The sequence below is a fragment of the Dipodomys merriami genome, unplaced genomic scaffold, assembly GCF_024711535.1.
Source record: "Dipodomys merriami isolate MVZ:Mamm:240054 unplaced genomic scaffold, mDipMer1.0.p SCAF_3, whole genome shotgun sequence".
NCBI lineage: Eukaryota > Metazoa > Chordata > Mammalia > Rodentia > Heteromyidae > Dipodomys > Dipodomys merriami.
In genome coordinates, this window is record NW_027204492.1 from 62,834,031 (window position 1) to 62,847,629 (window position 13,599).

General features: G+C 38.9%; 1 protein-coding gene across 5 annotated transcripts in view; it reads left to right on the forward strand.

Moving 5' to 3' along the window:
* Positions 1 to 13,599, forward strand: part of Atrx (ATRX chromatin remodeler) — a 177,726-nt gene that overhangs the window by 142,947 nt on the left and 21,180 nt on the right. For all 5 annotated transcript variants that reach the window (XM_070040154.1, XM_070040155.1, XM_070040156.1 and 2 more), the window contains 4 exons: positions 1,599 to 1,705; positions 7,400 to 7,508; positions 9,404 to 9,581; positions 11,043 to 11,237. In XM_070040154.1, the coding sequence (XP_069896255.1) occupies positions 1,599 to 1,705; positions 7,400 to 7,508; positions 9,404 to 9,581; positions 11,043 to 11,237 (589 nt within the window). The remainder of the gene's footprint in view (positions 1 to 1,598; positions 1,706 to 7,399; positions 7,509 to 9,403; positions 9,582 to 11,042; positions 11,238 to 13,599) is intronic.

Consider the following 13,599-nt stretch of genomic DNA (forward strand, 5'->3'; position numbering starts at 1 on the left):
TATAAATATTCCCTCCATGGTCAAACTCAAGCTATCAACATTATATCAGATGTGGGAAAAGACTATAACAATGAACTTTTTTGTTAGAGGCTAGTTATAGCCAACTCCACTATTCCACTACATTTAGCTTGACCAGTCTATTAATAAACCATTAAACATTGACTAAATCCTGGTATGCATGACTTGCATAAGTATTCTGTTGATATTTTCATGTAAATCATTAATAAAGCAGGAAAACCAAAATGATTTATGCAGATATGAGCAGAACCCATCAAGATAATAGATCATCATATTATCTTCAACTAGGAAAAGTCAGAGATGAACATTTGTGTATTACCACAACTCTTTAGCTGTTTCCAAGTGATTTAGCTTAATGGTTCCTAGACTGCCTTACTTGCTAATTAAAAAACATCAACTTTCTTTCCTACTTTAAGAGCCTGCATTCCAGATTAATTTCAATTAGTTATTTCTAGGAATTTCACTTTTCCATGTCAGGGCATTAAGGATATGGAAAAGATAGTAAGAAAGCTGAGGAGAGATAAGGCATACTTGAACTTTAGCATTTAAGTTGAGAGTCAGTTCACTTCCTTGCCAATAATGTAGTAGAGATAGTAGACTAGTAGGGCAGAGCTAAGCAGGGAAGCTGTAGAATAGAAAATGAGCATACATGTGCATGTGGTTCATTCTAGTGGCTCCAAGCTCTAGTTCATTTTCACTCTGCTAAATCGAATGCTTTCTGGTAGTGAGTGTTGTAAGATCTTGTAGAATCATAAGCACTTCGATAATCAAACTTTCAGGATCAAAACAAAACAATGCATATTGCCACAAGGAGTTTCTTATGTGTTCACCTACTTGGTATATATAAGGGAAAGGAGATCTTCTTACATTCTCTTTCTAGACTGTTTTCATTTCCAGTATTCAATTATGTCCCTTCTCACCTATGAGTTGGAGCTGAGCACTGGTTTTCAAATACTTCTCTGAGCACTTACAAATAGGTGACCTTGAACACAAAGTAAAGGACCACTGACTTCTCCCATAAGGCCTAAAGTAACTTGAAGATTTTTCTCTGCATTTTCTAACCTCTCTATTACTTTTATATTATATCTATATACTCTCTTTGAATTAATTTTTTCTGTAAAGCATGAAGCTTAGACCAAAATTTATTTTTTACATATGCATATTGATATAACTAATGCTAGTTGTGAGCAGCCTATCCATTGTTTTTGTTGTTAAATTGTTTTTGCCTTGTTGAAGATTATTGAACCATGCCAAATGACTATATGGCAGTATTCTTTTCTGTTCCATTGATCTCTTCTTCTTCCCTCACTGCAATGACAATGTCTTTTTTTTTAACAGTAAAGCCAGGCAGAGTTAAGACTTCTAACTTGCTGGTTTTTTCCAAATTTGTTTTGGCTACTCTGTGCTTAGCATTCCCACATGAGTTTTACAATTAGCTTGTTAATTTTTACAAAAAAATATTATGCTCAGATTTTGGGAATTTGGTTATTAAATGTTAAGTTTATAGATCAATTTAGGAAGAAGCAATAACTTTGCTAGGTGAATCTTCTAATGCATGAACCCCCAATCTGTTGCTTTAGACTTGTGTTTAGCCAGTCTCTCATATCTCTGGACTTGATTGAAGATTTCCTTGAGTTGGCCAGTCGGGAGAAAACAGAAGATAGAGATAAACCTCTTATTTATAAAGGTGAGTTTTTAACATGTTTATATCATTCATATATATATATATATAGCCTCAATATATCAAATTTTTCCTCATCCTTATCCACAAAAATCTGGTCTTTTTGTGGTTGTTTTTGTTCTATAATCTGGGCTAACCTTGAACTCATGATTTTCCTGCCTTAGCCTCTTGATTGCTGACATTACAGATGTTTGCCACCACAACCAGCTTGGTCATTTTTTTAACTATCCTCTATGTATACTTGAGGTTTGTAGCATGATACAATGGGATACAAATAGTAAAATGGCCCTCATGGTGAAGCATATTACATATTACATATGTCATCTCATATAGTTACAGCTAAAATCTGTTAGCAAGTTCTCTAATACAGTAATATTTATTATTGCAGTTATACACTTTCTAAAAAGTCCTGTACAGTTCACCCATTTAAAGTTATTTTAGTGTATTCACAGATTTTATATATATATATAGCCAGTACCACAGTCAACTTTTGAACATTTTAATCATCAGTAAATAAAACCTTTAGTTACCACACTGCTGCCCTGTCCTTTCCCACTGAGGACCACCAGTCTGCTTTGTATATCGGTGCTCACTGACTATTTTACACTACTATTGGGATGCAGTATGCACATTTCTTGACTAACTTCCTTCATTTCACAGTCTTTTCAATGTTAATCTATTTGGAGCATGCCTTAAAAAATTTATTTTAATCTTTGGTCAGCCATGGGGCTTGAACTTGGCCTGGGTGCTGTTCCTTAGGCTCTTCAGTTCAAGGTAAGCGCTCTACCACTTGAGCCACAGCACCACTTCTGGTTTTCTGGTGGTTTATTGGAGATAAGAGTCTCATGGGCTTTCCTCCCTGGGCTGGCTTTGAATCTTGATCCTCAGATCTCAGCCTCCTTAGTAGCTAGGATTACAGGCATGAGCCACCAGCATCTGGCTGAAGCATTGTGCCTTTTATGGCCTAATATTTCACTCTGTGGGTAATAGCACAGTTTGATTATTCTTTGATTCATTCATTGGTAGGTGTTTGGGCTGTTTTTACTTTTTGTCTTTTAGGGTCACCAGCAAATGATGTGGGCTTTTCTTGGCTTCCCAATTTCCACACAACATTATAGGCCTCCTTTAACAACCCCCAACCAATCCTTAGGTAATAGTTCTGGCTGGCCAAGGTGGGCGTTATTTGGCCTTCTAATATATGGTAATGTCTCTGGCCTACCCAAAACCTGGGGAGAATAGGTAAGCTCTAGGCTACCTTTTCTTAGATAAGCTTCTAGACTTATTGTCTCTACTTATCCACACCAACTGGTGTTGTGTGTTTTGTTTTTACCATTTCAAAGCAGAGACTAGGTTTTTTTTTGGGGGGGGGGTGGTCCGGTTGTGGGGCCTGAACTCTGGGCCTGGGCACTGTCCCTCAGCTCTTCAGCTCAAGGCTAGCGCTCTGTCACCTGAGCCACAGCGCCACTTCCGGCTTTTTTCTTTTTGCTTATGTGGTGCTGAGGAATCGAACCCAGGGCCTCAGGCATGCAAGGCAAGTGCTCTACGACTGAGCCACCTTCCCAGCCCCGAGATTAGGTTTAGAGAACTAGCCCCTATAAATTCTTGATGAATTGGCTTTAGTTGTTAGGGGAGGGTAGTGCTGGGGTTTAAACTTGGCCTGGTGCTCAGGCTAAAGCAGTTGCTTTATCCCTTGAGCCAGGCCTACAGTCCCTTTTCCTGTTTTAGTTAGTTGTCCAATAGAGTGTCATGTATTTATGGAGGGGTAGCCTCAGACCACTATCCTATCTGTGGCTGCTTCTATCGCTGAGATCACAGGTGTGTACCACTACACCTGGCTCATTGGTCAAGGTGGGCTTTGCTAGCTTTTTTCCCAGGCTAACCTGAAACTGCCATCTTCCCTATCTCTGCATTTTGAATAGCTGCAACTACCATAAGAATGGAATTTAATTCTTTAAATATTTTGTAGAGTTCAACAGTGAAGTCATCTTAGCCTGGAATTTTCCTATGGGGAATAGCATTAACACATTTTACTATTTTTACGGAGTAAAATGGATGGGAGAAAATATTTGCAAATCATTAATTTGATCAGGATTTCACATCAAGAATAATCAACAACAAAAACTAGCATAATAAAATGGACAAAGTCTTGAACAGACAATTATCTAAGAATGCTATGCAAATGACTACCATCACATTGAAAGGCAGTCAGCATCATTAGTCATTAGGAAAGTGCAAACTACATCCACAGTGAGACTCTACCACACAACTGTGAGAGGGTTTACTATTAAACATTTTTTGTGAGAATTTTAAGTAATCAGAACCTTGTGCAGCATTGGTAAAAATGCAAACTGGGGGTCTGGCATAGTAGTACACACCTGTAATAGCTACCAGGAGGTAGAGATGGGAGGATCATGGCTTGTGGCCACTGGGGACAAATAGAATAGAATATGAAATGTCACTTCTGTTAAAAGGTGTGCGAAAGTTTCTAAAAATTAAAAATAACACAGGAAGATTCAGCAGTATCATTTCCTCATCATTTCTTCATCATACTCCAAAGAATTTAAAGTAGGGACAAAAGCCAGAAAAGGCAAAAAGCTAGAAATAGAGCTGTGGCTCAAGTGGTATCGGGGCTAACCTTGAGTGAAAAAGCTAAGGGATAGCACAAGCCTTTGAGTTTTAGCCCCAAGACTCGCACCAACAAAAGAACACAAAAGAACAAAAGTAGGGTCTTGACAAGAGACTTGTGTACTTAAGTTCATATGCTAATAATGATGGAAAGTTGGAAGCAACCTAAGTGGCCATCTTCAGATAAATGAAAAAACAACACACACACACACACACACACACACACACACACACACACACACACACACAGTGGCCATCTTCAGATAAATGAAAAAACAACACACACACACACACTTCCTTGAGAAGGGAGGAAGCTCACATGGTAAACTGTAGTTGAATCTTTTTTTGTTTACTCATCCTGAGTAAAAATTTCAGGAACTAAAAATTGTTTTCTAAATTTATATATAATTAAATTGCTATATTGTGGAAAAAATCAGAATTTCAAGGGATTTAAAATATATAAAATTGCCATGAGATCTGAGGATCGTGGTTCCAAGCCAGCCTGGGCAGGAAAGTCTGTGAGATTCTTATCAGTGAGTCACAGAAAAAGTCAGAAGTGGTGCAGTTGCTTAAATGCTTGAATGCTAGCTTTGAGCAAAAGAAGCTTAGGGACAGTGCCCAGGCTCTGAGTTCAAGGCCTAGGACCAGTTAAAAAGAAAACCCCAAAACCAAAATTGGGGTTTATGACTATGTATTCACTCCGAATACTCACCTAGACATCAATGTCTTTTCTATTCACTTTTCAAAATGAAATAATGGGATTTCTCAGGGCATTTTCCTGTATGTATATGATATAGTTTAATCATATTCATTCCATCACCCTCTGAGGTTCTACTCTGCTCTCCTGGTAGTCTAATTCTCCCCCAGTAGCGTATAGTTCCCTTTATAAGTTTATACTCTATTTTTTGCTAGCTTGTTTTTAGGGCTAGTTTCCACATATGAGAGTAAACATGATAATTTATTACTTTGCATCTAGCTGGTTTTGCCTAACAAGATGATTTCCAGTTTCATCCATTTTCCTCAAATAACTTAATTTCATTCTGCCTTATGGCTGATTAATACTCCAGTGTGTGTGTGTGTGTGTGTGTGCGTGCGTGCGTGCGTGCGTGCGTGCGTGCGCGCGCGTGTATATGTGTGTCTGTATCATGAATCTTTTTATCCCTTCTCCATTGTTGGGCATCCAAATTAATAACATATGGGACTGGGAAGATGGCTCAGTGGTAGAGCGCTTGCCTTGCATGCATGAGGCCATGGGTTCGATTCCCCAGCACCACATAAGCAAAAAGAAAAAAAGCCAGAAGTGGCGCTGTGGCTCAAGTGGTAGAGTGGTAGCTTTGAGCTGAAAAGCTGAGGGACAGCGCCCAGGTCCAGAGTTCAGGCCCCACAACCGGACCCAAAAAAACAAAAACAAAAACAAATTAATAACATGTTGCCAATTGAGGATTGTGCTACAGCAACATGGGTGTGCAGGTATATCTGTTATATGCTGATTTAGATTCCTTTGGGTTTATAGTGAGTTCTAGAATAGGGTAGGCTGCATAGTGAGTTGCTGTCTCAAAAAAAAAATCCTATGGTGTTTAGGACTCAAGGCCTTGAACTTGCTAGACAAGCCTTTTACCTATGCTTATGTTCATATGCTAATAATGACCGAAAGTTATACAGATATTTTCTGAGTTTGAAAAGGTACCTGTAAATAAAACCTTGAACACATTATTCAGCCATGTACTCAGGCTCACTTTTATGTTAGTTACTTTTCAGATCTTGTCTTCTATTTTAGGTAAGGCTAGCCTCAGAATGTGATCCTCCTTCCTATGTCCTTAGTAGTTGAGATTACATGTACATCCTGCCATGCCCAGTTTGTTTGTTGAAATAAGATCTCACTATTCTGTTAGCCCAGCCTGGCATCAAACCACAATTTTCTTGAGATTATATCAATTTATCATATGGCTGGGATTACAAGTGTATACCATCACACCCAGTCCTAAAATAGGCTTTAAAAATACCTGTGCTCAACCAGTGGCTCTTGCTTCTAACCTTATCTACTTAGGAGGCAGAGATCTGGAACATCACATTTTAAGACCAACTCAGACAAAAAGCTTGTAGTACAGAAGTTTACATTTCAACATAAGGAGCTGGATGTGAGCCACTGGCTGAGTGTGAGGTTGTTATTTTGAGGATAGCTGTGTACTGGCATTTGAACTCTGGGCCTTGCCCTTGCTGGGCAGATGCTCTACTGCTGAGCCATGCCTCCAGACTTTTTTCTGTACTATGTATTTTTTAGATTGCATCTCTCTTTTTTGTTTAGGCCCATGGCTGGATAGTGATCCTCCTTTATTTTTTGCTTTGTAGCTGGGGTGATAGGCAACACAACAACATGCCCAGCTTCCAACTTGGAGGTGGAGTCTTAGACATTTTTGTCTGGGTGGTCTGGAACCATAGTCCCAAAGTGTGAGCCACCACCACATCCAGCTATTGGTTAAGAAGGGTCTCATAAAGTTTTTGCTTGGGCTAGTCTTGAACCAATCTTCACTTCCTAAGTAACTAGGATTTCAGCATAAGCCACTAGTACCCAGCTTGTTTTGTTGTTTTGAGACAGGGTCTCCCTCTGAGTCCCCTGGCAGACTAGAACTCAAAATCCTCCTGTCTTAGCCTCCTGAATGCTGGGATTCCATGAATGCACTACCATACCTCACCCACCTGTCTTTTGTGTGTGTGAGCGTGCGTGCGTGTTTGTAGGTATGTGTGGCACATGTTCTAGTACTGAGCTTGAATTCCAGGCATGTGCACTGTCCTTTAGCTTTTTTCTCAAGGCTAGAGATCTACTCCTTGAGCCATAGCTCCACTTCTGGCTTATTTTTGGTAGTTAATTGGAGATGAGTCTCATGAACTTTTCTGCTTGGCTTGGCTTTGAACCTTGATCCTCAGATGTCAGCCTCCTTTGTAGCTAACATTACAGGTATGAGCCACTTGTGCCTGGCTTCAGCTACTTGTAAGCGAGGAACAAGGAGCAAAGCCTAGTATGATTAGCAGAGCAATATACTAAAACCTGTTGTGTTTTTCTTGTTGACTTCTTAGGTGAAGGGAAGTGGCTCCGCAATATAGACTACTACCGTTTAGATGGCTCTACCACTGCACAGTCACGCAAGAAGTGGGCTGAAGAGTTCAATGATGAAACCAATGTGAGGTATGAACCTTGAAGTCTATGTACAAAGATTTGCATGACTCTTTTTATTTTACATACAGTAAAATTCACACTTTGTATACTTGTACAATACTTGATAAATGGAAGATATAATCAAGACAACACAATTTCATCACTTTCCACCCCATAATTACTCAGGGGATCACTTTTTCTGTTTAGTGAAATGCACTTGAACTCCATCTGTGGTTTTGTAGCTGTGAATATTTTATTCCTTTCTATTATTGAGTAGTATTCCACCATAGGAATGTAGCTGAGTTTGTGTTGCTCTTTCCTTTGAGGGCTATTGGAGTTGTTCCCATGTTTAACAATTAAAGCTGAAACTCTTCTGAACATTTGCACACAGATTTCTGTGAGCACAAAGATATTTCCCTAAGTGTATGAAAATCTCAGATTGTAATTGATGGACACAGTGGCTCATGCCTGTTAATCGTAGCTACTCAGGAGACTAAGATTGTGGAGTTTGAAGCCACTGTGGGAAAAATGTTCACAAGATCCTATCTCACTGATAGTAGGACATGGTGGCACATGTCTGTTATCCCACAGATAGGAAGATCATATGCCAGAGCATCAACTTGAGACTCTATCTCCAGTAACTAGAGGAAATAACTAGAGGAAAAGGGGGGCATAACTCAAGTGAGAGTGCTTGTCTAGCAAGTGCCAGGCCCTGAAAACTCCCAGTACCACCAAAAAAGAAACACCAAAAGCAAACAGCCAGTCTAAAGGGGAAAGATCCACTGGTATAAACACACTTTTCCCCTTGCATTTTTCCCAATCTAAATTTTTATCCTATTTACCTGAGTCAATTTGAAGTCTTTTATTGTGGCTCTGGAAATATTCTTTTTTTTTTTTTTTTTTTTTTTTTGGTCGGTCGTGGGGCTTGAACTCTGGGCCTGGGCGCTGTCCCTCAGCTCTTCAGCTCAAGGTGAGCGCTCTACCACTTGAGCTACAGCGCCACTTCTGGAAATATTCTTAAGGCACTGAAAAAAATTACTTTTCATATATACCTGTTTATTTGGGCTGTTTTTACCTTAGGTTTTTTTTCTCCTAACATATCTCATTGATTCATTATCAAATTCTCCTAATCTAGCACTCAATACCTCAGTTTGTCATGTTCCTGGAGCACTCCCTTCCTGCAACCCTGTGTGTTGCTCCTGTTTGAGCTATTTGAGTGCCTTGTATCTGCCTTTCTGTCTGTATGTTCACATGCTATGCAACAGGTGTTTGCTTGAGTCAGCCCTGTTGCACTTGGTTCCTTTAGTATTGTCCTTCATTTAGATTTTCTAGGGTTTATTTCAGTTCCCAGCACAATAGGATCTTGGCAGTTATACAGCTATTTTCTGAGTTTAGTAGGGTACCTGTAAGTAACACAATGAACACATTATGAACATATGATTTTCATACTCATCTTTATTTTTAAAAATTTTATTGTGCTGATACTGGGGCTTGAACTCAGGGCCTCATGTTCTTTGCTTTGCTTTTTTACTCAAGGCTGGTGCTCTGCCACTTGAGCCACAGCTCCACTTGCAGCTTTTTGCTATTTAATTGGAGATAAGTGTATCACAGACTTTCCCTGCCCAGGTTGGCTTCAAACTGTAACCCTTAGGTCTTAGCTTCCTGTGTAGCTAGGATTCAAGGTGTGAGCCATCAGTGCCTGGCAAGTAGATTTTAAATGTAAATATTCATCTTTATTTTTAACATCAGACATTCATTTTTCAGCAATAAGGTTTGGGGGGTGGTGTATATAAATAAACCTGACTCTTCCTGTGTTTGATTTTCTTTTGTAAGAAATGAATTCTGTGAAGTCTTGATCAGAAAACGAACTTAAGACTCAAAAGTCTTATCATCATTAAGCTTTTCTTTCATATTTCCATTTTCAGAGGGCGATTATTTATCATATCCACCAAAGCAGGATCTCTTGGAATTAATCTGGTAGCTGCTAATCGAGTAATTATATTCGATGCTTCTTGGAATCCATCCTATGATATCCAGAGTATATTCAGAGTTTATCGCTTTGGACAAACAAAGCCTGTATATGTATATAGGTTCTTAGCTCAGGTATGTTTATAATTTATATATTCTTTTACATATTGAAAAATTGAGTGAGACTGGTGATAGTTTAGAGGTACTGAACATAAATGGATGGAACTGATTGCATTTTATTGCTGCAGAACACATATGTATTACAGAGACAAAGTTGAAAATACTATTCTTATATAGAAAATTGGAAAAGTAAAGCTTGGACTCTTTAGGATTTTCTAGTTGAAGTTCATCTGTTTTTATAATGTCAGCTTTCCAGGTGCAAATTGTTTTGTATTTTCCTACTAGTTCAGGAACGTTAAACATTTATACTTCCCCTTGCTTAGCATATATAGGACGATGAATAACAAACTAATTTTCTTAGTAACGACAAGGTCATTGTTTTCCAATGGCCACCAGTAATCTCTTAACGTGAGCAAATAAGAAAAGAAATAATATATGAACAATCATGATAAAAAGGCTATTTAATGTTTTCTAGTCAAGTCTATTAAAGTAATGTCCTTGAAATACAAACCAAGGTACTTAGAAGCCAGTTGTAAGTGGTTTCATGGCTGTGATCTTCGGCACTCAGAATGCTGAAGCAGGAGGATTGAGTCGAGGCCAGCCTGGCTACACAGTTTAAAAAAACTGTCTCAAAACAAAAGCAAACAAAAAACCAAAGCCCAGAAACTCAAATTCAAGAAAAAAAAGTAAAAGCAAAGATATGAATATATTTGGAGGTAATCTACATTTATAGAAGCAAGTTGTTTTTTTAACTGGTGTATTTGCTATATAACAGCAGGCATTACCATTCTCCACCTGTCTCCTCATCTGGGCTTCCAGCTAGAGCCTGTGTTTCACTGCTGAAGATCTTTGCTTATTTGATCTCCTTTAGTATGTGAAAACATTGATAGCCTCATTGTATATTCTTTCCTGTTATTTAAAAGCACAACTTCTTTATATTCTAGCTTTTAAGTAATTGACACAGAATTTCATGTTAGTATTTTTTGGCTCTAAAATATAGAAACCAATGCTTGATACAAAAATAGTTTAAATAGAAACTAACACCCGATAGTAGTTTGTGGTGATTATTGATATCTTACTATATTACACTGAAGAGGAATTGAACTGTTTATTGCATTCAAACTTCAGTGCCCACCTTATTCTTATTTCACTTGTTCCTTTTATATCTCTCTGCCCTGGTATCTGCCTGCTCTTCCTACTTTCATCAAATCTAGAAATACATGGAACAGCACAGGAAATGTATTTTGGGGATAGATAATTTAGAATGATTATCACTAATTTTCTTAATTTGTTATGGTAAACTATGCTAAGAATTGAAGTCTTTCATGAATTAAGCAACACTGGTAATGATTATTTCTTTATGGCAATGCATGACCTTGAAGTTTTAGCACTTCCTATTAAGTAGTAACTATATTTCTACTTGATTAAGGTTCATACTTACAAGAATGTTTTTGTGTATTCCTTCTTTTCCCAAAGGGAACCATGGAGGATAAGATTTATGACCGGCAGGTAACTAAGCAATCTCTGTCTTTCCGAGTTGTGGATCAGCAGCAGGTTGAGCGGCATTTTACCATGAATGAGCTTACTGAACTTTATACTTTTGAGCCTGACTTATTAGATGACCCTAATTCTGAAAAGAAGAAGAAGAGGGACACTCCCATGCTGCCAAAGGTAAGGAGGCTTATATTAGTAGCTTAAACAAAGCCAGCATGATCCAAGGTTAATATAGCTGCTACTCTGAAACTTAGTCATCTGATGAAGTCTGTATTTCACAGTTTTTCATAGAGAATAAAATTTTATTGAATTAAGTAAAAGCATGGTTGATCACTTCTCCATGTAGCAGAGAAAGATAGTCTATTGTGAAGTACATGCTTTATCCCCAATAAAAATCTCCACCAAGAATGATGGAAGGGGTGACATTGATCATAATACATTATACTCATAAACTGGCATTGAAACTCCTTTATGCAACTACTTAACGTTTTTTTTAATGTGGGGGAAAAACCCACTAGGGCTGGGAAGGTGGCTCAGTGGTAGAGTGCTTGCCTTGCATATATGAGGTCCTGGGTTTGATTCCTTAGCACCACATAGGCAGAAAAAGCCAGAAGTGGCACTGTGGCTCAAGCAGTAGAGCGCTAGCCTTGAGCTGAAGAGCTGAGGGACAGTGCCCAGGCCTAGAGTTCAGGCCCCCCAACTGACGGGGGCGGGGGGGGGGAACAAAACCCACCATCCAAAAAAATGCCTGCATAGAAACCTGAAAGGAAAGAGTATGAGTTAATAAACTTATAGCAATTCAGGTGCTGGGGGCCCATGCCTGTAATCCTAGCCACTCAGGAGGCAGAGATCTCAGGATTGAAGTTTGAAGACAGCCTGAGCAGGAAAGTCCGTGAGCCACTTATCTCCAATAAATTACTCAGAAAAAGCTGGAAGTGGTGCTGTGGCACCACTGTGGTAAATCACTAGCCTTGAGCACAAAGAAGTACAGAGAGACAGTGGTCAGGCCCTGAGTTCAAGCCCCAGGACCACCCCTCACCCCCCCAAAAAAGATGTTACAAAGATGATTCCTATTATTATAGTACAGTTGTAAACACATTCTTTTTTTAATGTCCCTGCCTCCTTATTATGTAGTTCTTTTGTATTTCTGTTCTTAGTTTCTTTTACTTCCCTACTTTCTAGATTTACTATCTCAGACTTAATTTCTTAGCCACTCTATTATTTTTTGTCAGTATTTATGCAGCTCTTTGAAGGCAAGAGCAATAGTCCCTGCTCCTCCTCTGTCATCCACAGTGAATGACAAATGGTGGGCACTTTGATCTGGCCTTTTTTGAATTTCTGTATAGTAATATTTAACTGGACTTCTATCATTCTGCAATGATGTGTGCCTCTATTGAGAGGTGGCATTAGACTTAGACTTACTGTACCATCAGTGAAATTGAAATCTGTCATAGTGGGTTTATGAAGGGAAGAAAATTGGGGATTTACTTTGTATCTTTAGTTCTATCTTTAATCTGCCATGTTAGTATACTTCATTCAGCATCCCCTCATTGGACTCTGTGTGTGTGCATGTTTACACATGTACACGTGTGTGCACATGCACACACCAGTACTAGAGATTGAGCTGAGAACCTCAAGTTCTTGCTTGTTTTTTTTGCTCAAGGCTAGCACTCTGTCACTTGAATCACACCTTCCTTTCCCACTTTCTACTATTTCATTGTAGATAAAGAGTACCATGGATTTTTCCTGCCCAGGTTGGTTTCACACTGTAATCCTAATATTTCAGCCTCCAGAGTGGTTAGGCACTCATATCCTTCATTGGCTGCTTCTTCTTTTTTTTGTCAGTCATGGGGCTTGAACTCTGAGCCTGGGCACTGTCCCTCAGCTCTTCAGCTCAAGGCAAGTGCTCTACCACTTGAACCACAGCACCACTTGCACCACTTTCGGTTTTCTGGTGGTTTATTGGAGATAAGAGTCCCACAGAATTTTCTGCCCAGGTTGGCTTTGAGCCGCAATCCTCAGATCTCAACCTCCTGAGTAGCTAGGATTACAGATATGAGCCACCCGTGCCCTGCTTGGCTTCTTTCTTAATGGTTGTTGCTGCTGATTTTTTCTTTCGAAATACAACAATCTCAACCATTCTAGTGGGTTTTTTTTTTTCAAATAAATCGATGACTGAACCTGTCTACTGTCTATTCATTGCCTTAGTTTTTGCAGCCAATGTTCCCCAGCCATTTAACTTACAATTTGCACAGAACAAGTTTGTAGTGATGGGCTTGTCAAATGATTTTTAACTATTTATCTTTTAAATATTAAAGTGATATTAATCTTCCATGAACATGTGCATTTTATTTGGGAAAGTGCTTTTTCTAATCATGAACTTGTAAATTCCATAGATGTCAAAGATGAAACTCTGGGACAAGGTCATGTTTCATAAGGTTTAAGTGGATATTCTGTTTCTCTTCAGTACAGTGTACACAGCTGAGCTCTGTAGGCTTTATTAAGAAACACAGGAAACACTGGATGCCAGAGGTTCGTG